General features: G+C 44.8%; 1 protein-coding gene and 1 long non-coding RNA gene across 3 annotated transcripts in view; both read left to right on the top strand.

The window, feature by feature from the left end:
* E75 (ecdysone-induced protein 75) overlaps positions 1–20,059 on the top strand; it is a 67,226-nt gene that overhangs the window by 591 nt on the left and 46,576 nt on the right. The window contains exon 1 of one of the 2 annotated variants that reach the window (XM_034319215.2): positions 6,583–7,317. The exons of the other annotated variant lie outside the window; for it this stretch is intronic. Coding sequence (XP_034175106.2) covers positions 7,143–7,317 — 175 coding nt within the window. The 5' untranslated portion in view covers positions 6,583–7,142. Of the gene's footprint in view, positions 1–6,582; positions 7,318–20,059 lie in introns of those variants that run through there. 2 annotated transcript variants of the gene reach the window in all.
* The window catches only part of LOC143305240 (uncharacterized), a 62,781-nt gene that overhangs the window by 41,993 nt on the left and 729 nt on the right, over positions 1–20,059 (top strand). The window contains exon 2 of the long non-coding RNA XR_013063253.1: positions 4,454–4,512. This is a non-coding gene — a long non-coding RNA (uncharacterized LOC143305240). The remainder of the gene's footprint in view (positions 1–4,453; positions 4,513–20,059) is intronic.

Below are 20,059 nucleotides of genomic sequence, written 5' to 3'. Positions count from 1 at the left end.
ATGATTGTCGCGCGCACAGTTATATATCGTGTGTAACCATAATACTTTATCTACGGCCGTCTGTCGCGTGGACAAGCATTCGCAACCGGGCAGGGGAGTTTCGAGTCTCGATTTTATCTCGGATACAGAACCGCCGTCAACCATGAATTACCTTGCACGTTGACGCAATTGACCGATACAACTCCTTCGATAATGTTTCAATTTTTTATAATCGTTCCATCGTACCGAATTAAAAACCATCTATCTATTCGTTATTTCGAATATCTGACTCTCGATCGACGGACCATGTAGAGAGACTCAACTTGAATTTTTATTCTCAACTTTCCACTTGCACCACCCTGTATATACGAAACTATCATCGAAATACCAACTGGTAAATAGAAATAAAGAGGGGTTAATTTCCATTGAATGGAGTATCTCGGTGGTGTGAAGAGAAAGACAGGTATGGTAGCGTGTAGAGGGAGGTAAAAATCAATCGGGCGGATCGCGTTCACCTGCACACGGCCACGGTACGTGACGAATGCATCGCGTATGCGATTCCGATGCAACGGCCTGGCTGGTTGTCCCAGTGAGCGGTCGTTCACCCGCACTCTCGGCCCGAGTCGCCAGCGAAACCGAGCGAGGCAAAGCGGGCAATCGTTGCTCGGAGGCCGGGATCGGGAATTCTTTACTCCCGATTTAGCCACCCTTTTTCGCGTTTTTATTCAAAGCCGGTGCGCGGCTGTCGCGTGCCATCCTAACGCGATACAAATAAACCGATCCGATGGACAATCCGTGGACTCGAAATATTCTCGAGGCTACCTCTCGCGGACGACCCCGCTACGACCGAGGACGTTGCACTTTGACCACGTCCAATATAAGACACACATACACACGTACGTACACCGTGGCTGATGAGGGCGAGAGCGGAGAGATGGTAATCGTAGCGGTTTGCTACTCCACAACTTGCAGGACTCTGTGCTTGTTATTTAAACGGAAACGTTGATGATCGCTTCAACCAGCAATTGATTTACCGTCAAAGTTTTTTGGTTAATTATGATTTGCTGGAGGGAGATTGATACGCGAGTTAGTCTTTCAGGTAGATGTACGTAGGGTGAGGCGAGGGTGAAAAGTTGCTAGCGGTGAATTGATTTAGTGCGAAAGTTTTTTTTAACCAATTATGATTTACCGGATTTATCACGGGATTTATCTTGTAGTAGGAAAAGGTGAGAGTAAAAGTTGATGAAAAGTTGCAATTATTTTTTCGAGGTTGTTTCGAAGAGTCTTGAGATTTCTTTGAAGGTTTCCACCAAAATCTTGGCCATTCGATTTTCTTCAGCCATACCTGGTGACCGAATTTTTTCTTTCTTTTTGTAACGCATACATTACTCAACCAGGACTAACAGCGCGAACGTTGCGTAATCGTTCACCACTTTACGTAAGTCAACAATCGTCGAGCGTCACATCGAGAGAAATTCTTTTTGTTTCTTTTAAAAATTCGTAACCTTGTGCGATTTCGAAAGGAGGAAAATCGTTGCGACGAATTCATTAATCCTTTCACTCCAGCGAAATTTTGAACAAAATTCGTTTTGCGTTTTCTCTTCTATAAAATTCGCGATGAAAATTGATGATGTTAGCAAGGAAGAAGGAAACGAAGGAAAGTTAGTTATAAAAATAAATCAGGTGCTTTATTTCAACTATACGATGGTTATGCAATTTCGCGAAACATTAGAAAGTGCGTCTGTTACATAGCCTGGTCGCGTGCAACTGGGATAACAAATTTTCTTTTTTCATAATCTCAATAATTCCTGAGTCGGTGGAACGTGTGGAAACTAAAAGGTGAAAGAAAAAATATACACACTCCCGGAAAATTTCTATCGTCAGTTTCGTACCTGGTTACCTTCCCTATTGAAAGCTTTCATTCCACGAACTTCTATTCCCAGAATTTCGTGTCCCAAGTATTCCAGTTCAAGAAATTCCTATTTTCAGAATTTCCATTTCTACTTCGGAAATTTCTCCTATTTTTCGCTATTCCGTATCTGTACAGGAAACAGCGTATCCTCGAGGACGTTTGTTCGATCGGAAGTAGAAATACCATGACATTTACCGGTGACGAGTCGTCGATTCGGGGTTCGGGGGTTGCGAGGCGAAAGGTTGGTGGAAAATTGGCGGCTATTTAATTACCCGCCAATATCTGGCTCAGAATGTAGGTAACTGGGTCTCGTCCCTGTTTCGCAACGACGTTGTAGAAGTGTAGGCCTGGCCGAGGTTGGTTGACTGGAACGATCGAGTCGGGAAAGTCTACCCTACATCCAAACTTGGAAACGAGGTGAGATACTCGAACTCCTACCAACGAAAGGATGGATAGGTTAGTCCGGATGGATCTCGTTGATAACCTTCGTGATGATCAATCTTACGATAACGTGCAAATTTCAGATCTTCGTTGACTGCCGTTTTAACGCGCATTATGGATACCGCTTTTGAGGCTCGCGTTCATTTTTTCAGCGTCCTGATTTCACATGTTACGCCTCGAATAATTAATGAGTCTACAAATTAACATAACAATCTATGCAAGCATTCGTGTGTTCCTTTCATCGTCGAATAATACGGAAATCCGGTGAATGTATTTTTAAACCTTGCTCGTTTTAAAGAGAAAATGTCATGTGTTTAATTCCGTTAACTGATATTTATCGATAAATCGCGATTCATCGGGGGGGAATTGAAATTTCATGAAGTCGGACGAAAGAGACAGTTTATTTGGCGAACGGAATCAGATATTTAGAGTCGGTGACCGGTGCACATACCAACGCGGCTCATTGAGCAATTGCATGTGCAACAGCGGCTGCATCTTGCTCTGCAGCAAACGTGCGAGCAACGATTACACGACGACGCAACGTTTTCGAAACACCTCCGCAACTTCGCGGGTTGCGTTCGCCCTCTTTTCTACGCTCGTGGGAATATATTAAATTAGAGGCGTAAACGGGATTGATGCTCGTTAAAAGTTATAACACGAAGGTTTCGTATGAAATTGATCGTTGCCGAGCAATGTGTTTTAGTTACGATTCTTGCGAAAGGAAAGTAACGTTCAATTTATCGATTCGTTAAGTTTCATTGTAACGAGACGTCGACGTACGCTACTGTTCTGAAATATTTCTTCATTTATATATCGCACGGGTGCTCGATGAATCAGAAAATTGAATAAGGTAGAATGCATGAGAAATATAGAAAAGTGCAATTTGCCCGTGAAAAATTCTTCCCCAGCCGGTTCGTAGCTGTTGCAACCAAGAGAAGACGAAGTCCCACGCGAGTACGTTGCACCGACATATCGGTCCTGGCCGGTTGCATATCTGCCTAGAAGCATTGTCTGGATGCAAGTAGGTCTGCATCAGAATGCAATAAAATTGTCCCCTCTAGTAGCTGACACGTGGGCAGTACGTGCATGTGCACGTGCTTTTATTGTGTGATTTTCTCGCGTGGATAAGTGCAACTGTTAAAATAGAATTTTTGGACCTGGCACAAACGATCTAGAACAATTTCATTTGAAATTTTCGTAACTTTTACCCTGATCCAGTACAATGTAGGTATCGTGATGCAATCCGTAGCTGAAATATTATTATTCACTTATTTATCATTTCACAATTGTAAATGTCTGGAGGGAAATAATACCGTAATCTTCATTGAAACCGAAACTTTTGAAAGGAAAGAAGATTTTGAAAAATTTCCCCGAACAACCGTGGACAAGCCGATTTGTCAGGAGCGGTGAAAATCGGTTGGAGTGATTTACGGGTACGCGACACGGGTATTCTTTCTTCAAAATTTATGAACATCGCGCGAAGAGAGTGCGAAAACCACAGTCGTAAAGTTTACCCGCAACCCCGTAACCACTTCACTCCAGTCGGTGTCTAAATTTTCTACCTGACGACTCCGAGTGTCCGGCTGCACCCCTGGGGGGTGTCGAACATTTGCGGATTTCCGGCCACCGCCGAACATTGCGGTGAACACGAGAATTGCTTTGAATTATCTCGAAACCACGTTCAATTTGAGTTTCACTTTAGTTTATTCAGACCGATGCATCGAACGAAACTACTAATTAACTGCATTTTCCTTAATTTAATTAAAATTATCAGAATCATTTTTCGCTACTTTGACAAAATTTACGGATGACCAAAGTACAGCTAATCGCTTTCACGAAGGGAAAAGTTTTCTTCCACGCTCTAGTCGCGAGATGAATTCTTCGTTTTCGTTTCTCATGGCAATCGAACCCGGAGAGCAAAGAAATTAGCTAACAGGTGTGTTCCAGGTAGAAGCAGAAGGATTTGTTACATGCATGGATCCCTCAACAATCCTCCCTGTTTAGCTTTTAGTGTTTTTAACCAAAAATTTTAGTTCTAATCTCTCTGTCTCTCCTTAATCAAATGTATCGACACTTCATTGATCTTTTATTGATCCTCATTATTTTTCTTTTCTGTTTCAGGTAAGTAATCCGCATCTGTCGTACTTTCAATATCTCCATGGATACCTTTCGCGCCACAAGTAAGTTAATTTTTAAAAATGATTCTTAAAAATCAGATGTTTCAGCGTGACTGTAGCATGTGTCTTTATAGTCACGTACTTTTAGTTAGGGTAGGTCAAGCATCGATTATATTTAGAACAGTCACGTTCAGTCTACTATAGACTCTAGTAATATATTCAATTCGAATCGTTTAACGGGATCTACACGATGACCATGATCTAGACGTGACCAAGTTAGCCAATAAAATCCGTAAATCGTTTGTTATGCAGCCTTACCAGCGAGACAATTAACCCTTTTGATAACGCATGTCCCATTTTGATTAATTTTAATCTGGAAGTACTCCCGATAAACATTCGAGCCACGTGGTATCGATCACTCAATTTCGACTTTAATCTCAATCAAAGAGGGCTCCAGTTCCTTTGTAACTGTCAATGTATGCTAACAATTATTATCCTGCAATTTTTGTACTTTCAACGCGATTCGTGAAAGAGACGATGGTGATCGATAAAGTAGAAGTGATCGATCCTACCGTAAGCAGAGAAACTCGAGAAGATCGAGAGTGAAAGTGGAGGAGTTACGATACAAAGAGGAATCCAAGTGGCGCTAGAATTGTTCCCGGTTAGCTGACGCAAGTCCGTCAAACTGACTATACGTACTCTAACTGTTTATTCAAGGCCCGTAGTTAGGGCAGGTTAGGCTTGGACTGCGCCCAGTTTGCATCAATTTAGATTCAACCTTCCGTCGCGAGGTAGGAGGACCACTCCACTGGGACGATTCCCATTCGGCAAGGCTCATAATTTCCTCTTGGATCAGTTTGTGCGTCATTCGCTGATATACACCGTTCGATAATTTTCTAAGAAAGAAATGAATAACAATGACAAAGTCGTGAGACTCATAGATTTAACACCGAAATAATCGAAAATTTTCCTTCAAGATAAAGTCAAGAAACCGTGTTAAGATGATCACGATAAGCAATTGGCGTCACACCATCTTATCGATACGTACTTTCGTTAATTTTACGGCTCGGTGAATGACTGTAATCGTCAAAGACCATTATAAATTTTCTTCACTGTTAGAAGCCGTGAAGAAATATTCCGTTTCGCTCTGCCGAATAGAGATTCGATAGTTAACGGGCTATAGTTGAGGCAGGTTAGTTCCGACCTAGGCTAGACAGCCGGATTAGGGAGTCTCGAATTAGGTGCTCGTCCCGTTCACCTGCGATCCGACTTGTACTTTCCGTAGACGCGAGCCACGTGTTTCAGTCAAGGTGTGCGGACACGTATGTACACGTACTGTCATGTGTGCGCTGCCAGGGGTGAAGCGGCTTTCACTCTTCGAGTGTTAGTGAGTCAACACAATAACGTGGCAGGGGAATGCACTATATTCTCTGATTGTGTATCACACACGATCAGGAGCGTATCCTTAAAATCTTGTTAAACGAATCGTTTCACCGAGAGGATCGAAACTTTTCAAAGCATTTGTTCAGTTACAATCTTGACCCTAATATTCCCTGCGTTTCTTTGCCGTTGCAAGGCGGAATTTTGAGCAAGCGTGGGTTATATTTGGCGCGAGGTTGAAAACCGCGTAAAATAGTACCGGTGATTTTCATGGTGATCCTTGGCTACGAATTTACTTTGTCCCACGAAAGTCGGGCAGGATGATAGAAATTCAGCGTGAACGTGCGCACCCGTGCACGCATGATAAACGCTAGGCCAAGCCTCTTCGTATTAGCGATAAAAATCCTTGATCCTAATGACGGGTCAACCGTGCCAATTGGCCATAGGAACGAGGCGGTTGTGCCTCGAGGATATACCATTGTAGCTTTTAATCTCGTACCGATAAACTCGTAGTGTTATCGTTCTGCATTTCGATGAAAAACATCGATCCTCCGTGTTACGCGCTTCCTTACACGTCACGCTAATTGTTCAATTTCTTAAGATTAAAATATTCGTGCAAAATATAAAAATAATTTTCCGTTGAAACAAGAGACAATATTAATATAGTGTAGATGGTACGGTTATTGAACGAAGTTGGAAGTATCGGAGAGGCGCGTATTTAAAAAAGCGTGGGGCACCAAAATGGCGCGGTACACGAGTGATGATCGACGGTGCAGCGCGCAAGCGCGGCGAGGCCGCGACACACCACGCCGCGGCGAACTCACTCGCGCACCGCATCGCACGCCACACACAACACACCAACTAATAACGTGCAAGCTTCGATTTCGAGTTACCGCGAGGACCACGCGGTCGCTATAAGGAAAGCAACAGCTCGTTTTCATCGGGTTAATCCTGTTGTCGTGCGCGCTGAATAAAAGTGTACCGTTCATAAGGGATACTGTACCCGAGAACGGTCCAGAGGACTGATCCGTACGACCAAAACAAACTTGTGAATTTCGCGCCGGTGTCTCGTGACAAGTCCATAAACGGAGACAGAGAGAAAGAAAGGAGGAAGGATAGTGAGTTAATTGGGGAGAAAAGTGGCGAAGATATTTTCGTACGATCGTATGGGCAGGGGTCGTGTTATGCCATCCTTAAACTTGTTTACACGTGAGACTATCGGTAGGACTATCGGTTAACGATCGGACAAACGCTCATAGGGCGGGTAAGATTAAGAGAGGAAAGTCAGTGCAACAGACTGGTCGGGTGGAGAAATGACGGTGCAAGAGTTCAAATCCCGTGGCAGTGCAGCCGAGGAACAACAGCCGTCCGGCGATATTCTATCACCGTCAAACGAGCCATCGGACAATGAGAAGGAACAATCGGCCCAGGTTTGTTACCGTGGTGCGCCCCAGGATAGCGAAAATCTGTTGGGACGAGTTTTGGCCGGTAAGTGTTTGACACGTACCGTATCCTAGACGCGTGGCGACCAGTCGAACGAAAGGGAGAGTACATAGATAATTTTCCCTCTCGTTCCTGGCCGTTCGATTTCAAATCAACAGGGATCGTGTGTGGTAGTCTAACAGGCTCGTAAAAACATTCTTAAGCCGCGGCGTTGATCACGATTCAGGTAGGAAGGAATAGAGAAAGAGGCGGTTTCACTTTCCAGCAGGGTTGGAATGTAGGTCGCGGGGCCCGGGACGAGGCTAGTTCGTTGCCCTCGGTCGGCGGCCTTCCACTCGGCGCTCCGACAATTTTTCTCCCTCTCCGTCTTTCTCTGTCCCACCTAAACACATACTGCTTCCCTCTCTTCATTTTGCTCGCACAGTTCTAGCCTAGATAGTGTGCCTCTCTAGTGTGGCTCCCACCCTACGAGTACCTACCTACCCCCACGCGTTAGCATCTCCCTCTTTGTCCCGTTCGAGCGCTTCCACGTATCCTATCCTTTTCACTCCGTTTCGTCTCTCTCTCTCTCGCTTTTTCTCATTCTCACTCTCTCTCTCTCTCTCTCTGGCCTGAACTCGTGGTGAACTCTCCGGTGTGTAGAGAGGTTGTCGGTCTCTTTCCCTCGTGTAGGTCCGTAGAACAGGAAAGTAGGTCGGTGGGGCCTTGGCGCGAGGCTAGTTCGTTCACCCTGCCTGGCCCGTAACTGGGGCAAGATGAAATTAACCGAGCGGCCTGCCACCTCGCCCCACCGCCTCCTCTCGCCATCTCCTACCGCCCGTTCGGCAAGTAGTGAACTCCGCGACTCGTGTGGCCAATCGCCGGCGGGTCGGTTCAACAAACTCGAACTGGGTCTCCTTACCGACCCGCTCCCGTCTCTCGCCGTCCATTCCCCGCCCGTGGTAGTTTAGCTACTCTACCAACCTCCCCCACCCACGGCTATCATCGAAGGTCACCAACACACTCGGCTTGCCCGTTTGCCCTCTTGTTCTGTTCGTGTAAAAGAGACTCCCGATGTGCCTCTCCTATACAGTTACTCGCCCGCGAGTCGTTCATAAGCGCGGCGCTCTCGCCCACACCTTTTGTTCTCTTCGTCGTCCTCTCCCTCCCTCGTGTTCTCTATTTCAGAATAGGAAACAACACATACATGCATATGTGTTCGTAGTTTTTTATAACACACGTTCGATTAGATTTGAATGAGGTTCTAATGATGCATTAGAGACAACACTTGGAGGAGATAAGAGACCTTCGGCGTCATCGTCATCCTAGTTATTAGTAGAATTCTTTTCTAATGCAATTTTCTATGAACTACTTGCTCTGCTTTGTACTTAAAACCGTTTACGCGCAGACCTTACCAGAACACACACACATTTGAAACGCATTCCACCGCACTCCCGTTTCTACATCCAGAAAGAGACTTACGTGAGCACGCGTTTCTCTTGAGAGAAACAGAGAGAGAGAGACCAAATAATCGTGTACGCGTAACACGTCACATGTACAAACACGGCTGTGTACGCACACACAGGTCCGTTCAACCGGCTGAGAGAGAGATCTCGTCGTAGGCCCCGTTACGTAACCTCCACGATAGTGAATTACACGCATATGGGAGGGCTACACACATCACCCCTCTCTCTCTCCCTCCTTCTCCCCTCTCTTTACCCGGGTATTTTCTCTTTTCCCCCTTTTTTTCTTTCATAGATATCTTTCTTTTTTTGTCCTCCCCAGGGACACTTTGGTGCTCTCATCATCTCTACCCGGAGAAAGTACTTACAACAACATTAAGTCACAAACAACGTGACGTTGGTTTGCGGACTATACCCGTAGATCTCACTTTCGCCAACGGTCATGTTGGAATGCTTTCACTGTTTTTCTCTGTTCCTTGTTGTCGTTGCATCCGCTGTCGGAGAGCACTGACCTAAGTCAATGAGTGTATTATAACTACTATTGCTTTACTACAATACGAGGATGGGGGTGGGGGTTGGGGTGGTCGTAGGGTCGAAGAATGTGGTTGTTTCCCCTTCGCAACAACAATTTTGAATATTTGACGGCATTACAGGATGGAGGAGCAAATTTTTTATTGTGTAATGCCAGGTTCAGGTGTTTCCCTCTTTTAATGATAATGGATAGGAGCCACGACCATTTTGGTCGCATGACAATGCGGGTTTATTTGGGCTTTTTTCACCATTTATACAACACTACTTACATATTCAACAATTTGCACGAGAACTCACCTTACTTCCGCCTCCACTATCCGAGCTGCTCGACGTCCTATATATTCATATAAGTTGTTGCGCGAGGACTTGCGAGAAAATCACTCGCGGCTGACTCCTCTGGCGGTGAAAGTGCAAAGCACCGCTCTGATGGTACAAGAGATGATTATCAAAAAGAAGGTTAAAACTTTCCTCGAAGTTACATGAAAGAAACATCAGATATTCCATTGAAAGAAAGAAAAAGCGCAACAACGGTGATTCAGCGATTCAGGGTTAGCGAATCGGGAGCAGCTGGAAGGCTGGTGTCCATAAAAGCGCGAAGATGCGTCGAATGATAGAGGTGGAGGTACGGGAGGGATGAGAAGAAAAAGCTCGTTTCGACAGCGACGCGAACTCCATCGGGCATTTTCTAATTACGCTCGTGCTGACGACTGGCTAACCTCAAAAGCAAGACACACGGGCAATGGCCTGGCCTCCTCCTGGTCCCCAGTGACCTCGATTGATGCGCTGTGTCCTCTCCCAGTCCACGATTACCTCCCTCTTCGGCTCCGTTCCCCAACTGCCCCCTCCCGTTCAGCTGAGAGGAGCGTTGACTCGACACCGTCCAATCAGGGGCCGGTTCGTCGACTCTCTGAGCTGTTCTCGGGGTCGTTCTAATCTCGCAACAACGTCCCTACGCCACAAGCCGAACCGACAAGAAGCCCGATAAGAGAGTACCATCTTCCTCTCTTCTTCTAATCTCTCTCGCCTCTTTCTCCCGCCTTTATTTCTCTTGGCTTGGTTCACGTTGCGTAGATCGAGCCGCTATCTTCGTCTTCGTGTTCGTTTTTCCCTCTCTCTCTCTCGCACCGCCATACCAAGGTGAACAACCTCGAACCGTGTCGAAGCTCTTATCGTTCGCAAGCTTGGTCCCTTATCGAGCGACCGCTCGTTCGCGCTTCTTCCACGGGGTTCGCTGAACCGATCGCGAAAATCTAGTTCCTTGATAAGTGGAAGGTTAAAATACAATATATACAAGAATGACGGAGGAATTCCTCTTTCGCTGAAGCATAAGTGTAGGGGTGTGGAAGCATCTTTCTACTTGCATTCAGTTTGGGGGAAAATTAGGACTTAGAGAGAGCCTAAGGAGATGTTAACCTAGAACTTCCTAAAGTACGAATGACGAGAATGATCTATGATCTAACAGAAGGATGACTAGGATTCTGGATTTATTTCCATGTGCTAAGTTTCAAGACACTCTATCAGCTTCTAATTCTCTATTCATTCAATTCATTTACCAGTTCTTATCACCTTGTGCGGTTGCTGCAACGGATACTCTATTCCGTTCTAATTCGTGTGTTTCGAAAATCCCGCTAGCCAGGCTTGAAACCTCGTGTCCTTCGCAATCCCTGTTTCCAGTCGCTAGAAACTTTCAAACTCATTCGAGAAACAGACACTAAGATGCATAATTTCGTTTTACCGTTGCAATAGGTCGGTCATCGAAGTAATCGACGCGCTTTCACTATGCGCCGCGTTTGTCTATTACATCAGAGGAGATCAGGAACGCGAATAACAGTAGGTGTCCGGGTGGTAACCATTGGCATAACTGGGATTTTTGTCTGGGCTGGGCCAGGTCACCTGGCTTCGTCGAAAATGTCAAGCGTTGCTTAATTCTCCTTCTATTAGTAAATGGAAATATTTCTATGGAAGTATCTGTAAACGAACCACCCCGGTTCCTATCTAATCACGTCCATGAGGGGTAACGCAACAGGCAAACTGGGCAAGAACGATGGTATTGTTGGAGTTGTTCTTTCTTTCTGATGCCAAACGGTGGTACGAGCCTATCGAGTCACGGTTCACTGGGAAGAAAGTAAGAGTGGTCTGACCAGGAAGTTTAAGCAACGATGAAGGCGGTCGGTCCGGATGCCGATGAAAGGGAAGTGTTCGCACCGGGGAATGATTTCTCTCTTTCTGGTTATTTCGTCGCGGATTCACACGTGATCACGACTTTCTCTTTGTTTCTCTTCTACGGAGGGTAAGACGGACTTTCTCTTGCGACGATTATCTCGGTCACATCGAGCCAGTTTTCTTGGTAAATCGAGAACGCGATAGGTAAACACTGATAAGATTGTTATCCGTGTGATGTACGGTTCGAGTCTATAATTATAATAGATAAACGTTGTTGTACGTCGAAAGAAGTGTTGAATGATAATAGTTCGTTCCGACGAGCGAAAATCGAATAAATTGAATAATAGGAAGAAAAGAAAAGCAGATGGCGGACGATCTCGCGCATTTCACGGAAATTCGAGCAAGCTTCACGACTACTCGCACAGTCAACCCCCGGAAACTCGGTTGAGTGGGTGAGGATGGAGATGGGAGGAGAGCAGAGGGTAGCAGCCTCGAGGGCAACGACCTCTGACCCACCAGCCAGCCCTGGTATTGCTACCCCTTCCCCTGAACGGCTTCTAAGTATAGCATTTCCACCAACCTGTCGCCCCTTGCTACAGATATTATATCTACACCGCAGCCACCTCCTCTCCACCCTCCGCCGCCACCTCTTGTTCCTCTCGAAAGCTCGGTAATTTTGTTCTGTTACCACTTTATCGCTGCAGCTACTGGTTCGAGCATTCGATATTTTTCTTGCCTCGCACTTTCAGCGGGAACGCTGCAAGATTTTGCGATATCTTGTGCATTGATTGCAATTGATTATTATTTTCTAATTTAAGGTAAAATCAAATCTTTCAGCCGTAACTGAGTCATCCATAGAAATTAAATTTTTCTGTAATTACTGAATTCTATTTTAGTATCAATGGAATGGCTAAAGATTTTTCAAAGGAAATTTCAATTTATTGAAAAGTGATCCCTTATACCGATCCCTTATAAAAAGGATTAATATTTGACGATGGTATTTAATTCTTTCCATCTCTAACAAAGATACGTCTTGTCCCAGTTGCGTGGGACACCCTGTATATCCGTGTCGAGTGGCCTCCGCGAAAATAGCAGAACCGTGGACCATGCTAGAGAGAGAAGGAACGAGGACGAGCGAGGAAGAGAATCAAAGTAGAGGGGAATTGGTAATAGTAGGGGATAAAGTAAGTAAGGGGATAGGGTAACAGTGGTGGGGATGAGAGAAAGAGAGAACCGTTGACCTAGTTAAGGGTGAGTGCCACCCTCGCCGGTCAACGACCCCGCGACCTCGACGCTCGCAATCCGAGCGAATCCTCGGCCACCCTCACCCATCCCCCACCCACACCACCACCGACGAGCGTCACTTTCCGCGCCCGCTTTCCTCGGCCTGATTAGACCGCCGGGAGCACGTTTCCTACCTCGATAATTCAGCCTTTTCTCGAGTTCGCGTGTTAGTTTGATACAAATAGGGGTGGAATGATGCTTGGGATTATTTTTTCATATCGTTATTACTATTGGATGATTCATATGTATCGATAAGCTTTTAGGGATGTAGGAGATTCTCGTGGAATATATTTATTGATGAAGCTTCGAATTAAGGTCAACAGTTAGGTGGAATATTTTTAGTTGCTCTGGATTTATGTTTTATAAATTACAAGTTCTGTTAATCTGAAATTCAGGCTTCCTTTCGATTTCGTATTTCTTTTTGCGTTATACAATATCGTTGCCTAACAATGTAAAAACCCTGCAATTTACATGTAGCATATCCAGCAAACAGAAAACAAATTTCATCGATACGGTACACTTTTAAGAACGAGGCTCGCGGACGTTGCAAAAATTCGCCTGGAAAGGAACGCGTAAAAAGCGTTACGAAATCGGTTTGAAGAAACTCTGTTATATACGCAGGTAATCCTACATACCTGTGACTGAAAACAGTGTCGTGGCGGACGGGTCACATCTGAATCCTTTCCTTAATTTAGACAGCGATGACTTTCTTTTTTTGTCGCTCGAGACCTGGGTCAGATATGGTTTTATACCATCTCAGCAAGGGTAGAGCAATATTTTACCAAACGATTTTTTAACTTTTACTATCCCTCGCAACGTTTTCGAAATGACTGAATCGATAAAAAAACGCGTGGTCGTTCCAGAAGCAAAGCCAAGCGAAAAATAATCCCAAAAAAATGAGCAAAGAAGAAGAAGAAAAGTAGGAAAGGAAAACGCGTTCCAGTGACTTCCAAATTAAGAGGTTGCCGGGTCTGAAAAGAACGTTAACCCAGAGTCGGCTAAAAAACTGAAACATTTTACTGCTTTTTATGCTTACCGTCTTCACCTTAATCCGCTTTCCTGTCGACAATTCGAAATAAACGGGCCGGAAAGAGGCGTTTTAAAGAAATAAAAAATGAAAAAAGAAGGGTGCGCAACTTCTAATCCTTTGAGTGTTTACGCGTTTACGAGGGGACAGGACTATGTTATTTGCGAAAGGATTAGCTAGAAAAGAAATTGACTTTCCGACTTGGCCTTTTTAAACCCGTTACCCATGTTTTACCCCTTTTTTTTTTATTTTTACTGGGTAGCTACGCACGACGAACCCTTCCCTTTTCATTAGGTACAGTTACGGTCGGCGATGGACTGTCATTCGTTTTGTTTCTTTTCTACCGTTATTGGAAGGATATCCTAGGGCCCTGTAAACCCTTCCACTTGTAAATCACATAGCTTGCTATATTTTTCTTTCAGAAAACATGGAAGGCTATTGTGTTACGCGTATCCTCGGAATCCGTCGTCTTTTTACGGTTCTGCGAATTTTTATCGCTTCTCGAAGCTGAAAAAAAATCTGAAACAGGCGGGATAATAAAAAATGTTTATAAAGGGGTTTCTAGACAAATTGTACGACAGAGGCTGGTACAAGGGAAGCGCTCAGCCTTTAAAGAAATCCTGTTCGAAACATGGTTGTCTGTTTATTAGCGTTCCTTGTGATTTACTGGTTTTCTACCGTTGCACGATAGCACCACGCTATTTTCCTGTTCCATGAAGAACATATTCAGCTAGCATAAATTTTCTGATAAGAACAATTGAAATTAACGAGCATCAAACTTAATCAGACTTCGTCAAACTTCCATCCACGACTTTCCAGAAAATTGTATCTACTTCTGCAAGAAAGACTCGCCTGAAAATTGTGGATAAAGAGCCAGATATGTACATGGAATCATTATAAATTGTCCCCGTTGCCCATTCACGTGGCTAGTGAAACGTGAAGTGTGGCTCGCGCGAACGATAACGAGCTGTTAAAAGCGACCGGTGATCGCAGCCTGATAACGGGGATATCGGGGTGAACGAACCACGTGTAGAAAATAAGGGGACGTCCTTGGATAGTCGCGAGTCAACTATAATTAATAATAATCTCGTAGCGCGATCGGTGCAACAGAGAAACGATCTGGTACACTTTGACTTGCGCAACGATTCGCGACAGTTTGCGAGTGTTGCAAAAGCTCCTCGTCGCTGCTTGAACGCGTTCGCCTCGTGGAAAGTGTGCGAAATGGCACAACTTTCACATTCGACGAGGCCGTTAATTTACTTTCTACGTTGGTGCACTAGTAATATATTACACCGTCTGCGTTTCTTTTCGCCGAATGGACAAACTTTGCCAGTGTTCGTTCGAGGATCTTCGGTGTCTTCGGTGAACCACTTTTCGTTGATTGCGCAAGAGAAGGTCGACCAAGATTTCCTTTACCATATTTTATGGAAACTCTGATTTCTTAAATAGCAATCTAAATAAAAACAATGAGATTCGTTCTGCAACGTTTTAGTAAAAGTTCGTCTGTCGATTGTAAATTATAAAACCCCACTTTCGTTCCTGTAAATTAATTCTGAATTTTAATTACTGACTTTTTAATATTTATATTACCAGTTACATAATGCAGTTATGTATCTATTTTATTACCGATTGTATTGCGAGAAATAGGTAACCAACATTTCCAGATATTCCCAGCAACAAAAGAAACAAGTAACTTTCACCTTCTTTCTATAACACATTTGTATCAATCGTGTCTTTGTTATTGACTCTATCTAAAAATCATTTCCGCAAGCTGATATAATACAATTGGTAATTCGAACACAAATAATCCCATTGTTCCATCATAATTACGTTGGATAGATCAGAAAAATGGTAATTTTATTCGTGTATCAGAATTTTCAATCTGGTATTGATTCAATAACGCCCCAATTACTAACGAATCCTCGATGAAAAAAACTTGCAATTTTACAAGAAAATTATCACAATCATTTCTCAATCACGGGTATAACTCGTGCAATAAACTCGATCAATTATTTCCTAACACGATACATGGTGAACGCTCTCGTTGATTACGATAATCGAGCAACAACCCAGATGTCGATTCGAGCTAAGAAAAATCTGGTGACATGTAGAGTAGAAGAGAAAAAAGAAAAAAAATAGAAAAGAAAGAAACAGAATGGATAAACGTCGATTATCCTCGTTCGATGTCGACAAACCCTTGGATTATTCCGGCTTCGAAGGACGCGGTCGTCGATCCGCGACGAACTCCTCGCGATCGACCGAGAAATCGTTGCGATTTTTAACCGGCGCCCGTTTAATACTCGTCCGGTCGTGTTGATTGTGCAATATGCAAATTAGTAAGCTAACGGTTAATCACTCGACGTGACTAAGTAAATTGCCGGCGACAACGCGAGACACGTCGTGCATGATCGTTTGACTTTTTTTCTTTTTTTCAATATCTACACGTTCAGCTCGATCTTTTTTATCCTGTTACAGCATATTTTCTCGCGATCTAGCAAGCGGTCGTCTTTAATTAGCGAGCCGATAACGGGATCGATTTTGTACTCCCCTTCACCACGGTGATTAGTTGCCTTTTTTTTCCCCCTTTATTGTTCGATGAATAGATAAGAGATTTATGATTGTGGCGCTGTTTAACATTCTTCTTCTCGAGGAATTCCGGTAATTGGAAAATATTGTGTAATTATTGCGGGTGATTGGTGCAGTTTAATAGCAGAACGATCGTCGAGAGTATTTATCTTTCATCGAGTCGTTCACTTAATTTCTTACCGATTTAGTCACTATTTTAGTGCCCCGTTTATTTCCGAATCGACACGTGTCGCGTTCGAGGATTAAACGTAAATCTGACTCACTCGATGTCGATCCGAGTGACGAATCACGCTTTCCCCGCTCTCGAAATAAACTTAGATGTCACGTTTCCCCTCCCCTAGTCAAAGGTCGAAGGGTCAACCTTCCCCGGGGTGCCTTTCCACCCTACCATCCCTCTCCCACCTGATTGCTTTCTTTCATACACGTGGTTGACCTGCGAGGAATCAACCCTCGCTTCCTTATTTCCTGATTCTACTTCCTCCATCTAAATCCTCTTCCAAGAGCGTACACAGAAATAACAGTAGATACGATTAACGAAAAGCATTTCATAAAATTTCATTTGAATAAACGAAACGTTCCCTAGAAATAACCGGTTAAATTATTTCAAGCTGCTAAATATTCCCTCGGTGAATTCCATTAGTTTCGATCGCGAAGCAATCGGGACGAAGATCGTTCGCGATGAAAGTAACAGAGAAAATCGGCTTATATTAAATTTTCCGGCTTTGCAAAAGACAGATACGTCTTGGAGCGTAATAAAGACAGCTTCTCCTCGCTACCTCTCTCTCTCGTTCGACCCCAGAAATCCCGGGGGTCGCTGGTATCGGGTCGCGAGGCCAACGAACTCCTCGCGTCACGATCCCTAACCCGGTCAACCGCGACACAGATCCCACGTAGCAACCCTCTTGCTCCGCCACCACCCTCTGTTCCTGTTTATGCGTTACCGTAACATCGATTTCCTTGAATTAGAACACGCGTGAACCGGACCAACGGCATTTCCGAAATTGCGCGCGACTATGGAGCTCTTCCATCCCTACCGTTTCGAATCTAACCACCCCCCAAGGAATTCTATCATTTTTCTACGCGATTTGCATTCTTACGGTACTTGATCATTATGAAAAAATGCATAATGCATCGGGTTAGAAGTGTACTCGGTTAGCAGGGGATTAGACCGAACGCAGTAGTTAGCCGGTGGTTCGCGCGTTACGCAAGTATATTTCATTTAGGGTCGTCGACCAGCGAGGCAAACGAGGGAAAGAATAACGGTAATGGCTTGTTGCTTTCTCTATTCGAGTGTTATCCGTTGATCGATCTGCCATTTCGTTCGAGCGTAACTCGCACACCCTCGATTCGTGCACTCGTTTCGCCTTCCGTCCCCTTGCGTAACTCGTCGGCCGATTGCGTGCTGCACCAGGCTGCATCGCGCGCACGATGCACCGGCCACCGGTTAAATGGCACCGTTCGAAGAATGTAATCCGCGATCGACTTTCTAGAGGAATTTCGACCGGTTCCAAGTGAAATTTCGGCAACGCACGGTGCGAAAGCACGCGGTTCTTATTTTCATCGGCACGTATGCACACGTGTGCCGTGCGTGATCGGACTGTTGGAAAGTGGTGCATCTTTGGAGGCCAGGATGCGTTGATTTCCAATGGATAAACGGCGAATTTTTGGAAATTTACGCACAGATGATGTTATAAATGAATCGGCGTTGGTGTTTCATTGATTGGAAACAATTTAGATGAGTAAATATGTACTCTATGGAGCTGGAGGAGGGTTTTTCAGACGGGTCGAAACGTCGCTCGAGGCATCGTGTAACCATGAAGCTTACAACACGCCGTCGGTTGTGCTTTCACTTTCCCGAGAGAGGCACCGATTGACATCACACAAGCGTGCTAAGTTGTCGTTGCCGTCGTGCTGGATTGCCTCCGCGGATCCGTTCGACTTCCGGCAAACCGGCCGGTTTCGTAATCTATCGAATTTATTTGGTCGTCCGGGGCTGGCTCTCGATGCAATTCAGGCGAATCAAATCGACTTAAACGGTTCAATTAACCGGCTCATTTGTCTACTCGTGTGCCCCTCGCTTCGATGCGTTTCAGCCGACTCGAATGGGGGTGAGAGCAGAAACCAAGGAGAATTATACCGAACCGTTCAAGGGAAGGTTGTCTGTATTTTATCAAAATTAAACGAATTATTTAATTACGAGATATTTGAATAGAGCTTGTCTAATTCAAAAGTGTAATGCACTTTTCGTTTTATTACAAATTCAGGTATTTGTCGCTCGTTTCGTCACACCCACCGTATGTAAGTTCGCGGACTTTACATAAGTCGCGCGTTAGTTTCCGCAACGCGCTCGGACCAATTTAACCATCGCGTTGACGTAACGATGTCAACGCACCTTTAGTCGCCGACGTTCGAAATTCGTACGGGCGTCTGCCACCATTTTCTGCGTCGCGTTTTTTAGTATTCAAACCATCGTTCACTGTTTCTAGAAAAAAATATTTTTGATATCGCTACAGCTTTCGTAATTCGAAAGAGGGGTTGAAACATTTCCTGGAACGTAGGTATTTTCCCCGTTTCTTCGACCAATTAACTTTATCCTTCGTTTCGATGAAAAGCTCGGCCGAAAGAGGTCGAGATGCGAAGCAGCGGGGCAGGGGGAAGTGTGGAAAGAATGAAAGAAAAAGAAAAATTGCGACGATGAATCGAGGTCGTTCGCCGTTCCACTTTTCACGTTGTCGATATTAAAAATTAGCGCGGCTGTCCCCTTCGCGATCGAAAAGACCGATTACATAGAGAGGACGCGGAGGAACGGGAGCAAAGAAAGGGGGTGGCAAATGCGTCGCGTCGGGACGAACGACGCTGCGACGGGATTTTTCCTCGTTCTTCGTAGGCTTCGTTGTTGTGCTTGCGCGATCAAAGAGAAAGGACGAGTTACTCCGTTGCTCTCCTCTTTGCACGTTTCTCTATCGTTCCTCCTTCACAGGGTGGTCTTTCTCGATCTTTCTGTACGGACGCATGCGTCAGTGATCTCTCAAGGCCTTCGTGCATTAACGCCGAGTGCTGTTTGCTTCGTCCCACTTTCCTTAACGCCCGGTCAACGACCCGGTAGGTAGGTGAGTTTCCAAGGTGCACCAACACCTATGTAGTGGCTCGATTCTATTCCATCCGAGAATACGTTGATACAGTGTCTCAGAAGCGGGGATGTTTAATTATAAAATGGCCATTTGCATCGCTGAGAAAATAAATGAAAGAAAGAAACGCGTCGCTCTAAGAAATAAGGGAGGCTTGGTACGCTCTCTCTGAAGGGGTTGAGTTTCATTCCATTTGAATTTTTCCTCCAAAAAATTCAGGTAGAATCTAGGAGAATTCCAGAGTGCCACGTTGCATCAAAATTGAAGGGATTACAAAGTGTAAGATTGAAAAGGGCGATGGGAATGTTCGTAAGCCTACAGACGCGTTTGTATGTGACCGCAATCGCGAAAAGGTTCTGACGCGTTCTGCGTGGAGGCGCCACCATCCTTTCGCGAATTACGAGCCGCGAGTCGGTATAACAGGAAATTCGCGACTCGTGAGTCGGTATCGGGATGTGCAAATTTCTCCTGATAACGTTATCACTTAATAGATACCAGAAGGACCGGTCTCGTTTCGGCGGGAAATTTCAAGTTCCCAGTATGCTCTAGGTACGACGACCGGAAGGTCCCTTCGAGCTGGGCGAAGGGTCAGATGCGAGGGTGCAATAAAGATTTCGACCTCGTAA

The sequence above is a fragment of the Osmia lignaria genome, chromosome 13, assembly GCF_051020975.1.
Source record: "Osmia lignaria lignaria isolate PbOS001 chromosome 13, iyOsmLign1, whole genome shotgun sequence".
NCBI classification, from domain to species: Eukaryota; Metazoa; Arthropoda; class Insecta; order Hymenoptera; family Megachilidae; genus Osmia; species Osmia lignaria.
The sequence above is the reverse complement of the archived record's forward strand: the minus strand, read 5'-3'. Positions and strand labels throughout refer to the sequence as shown.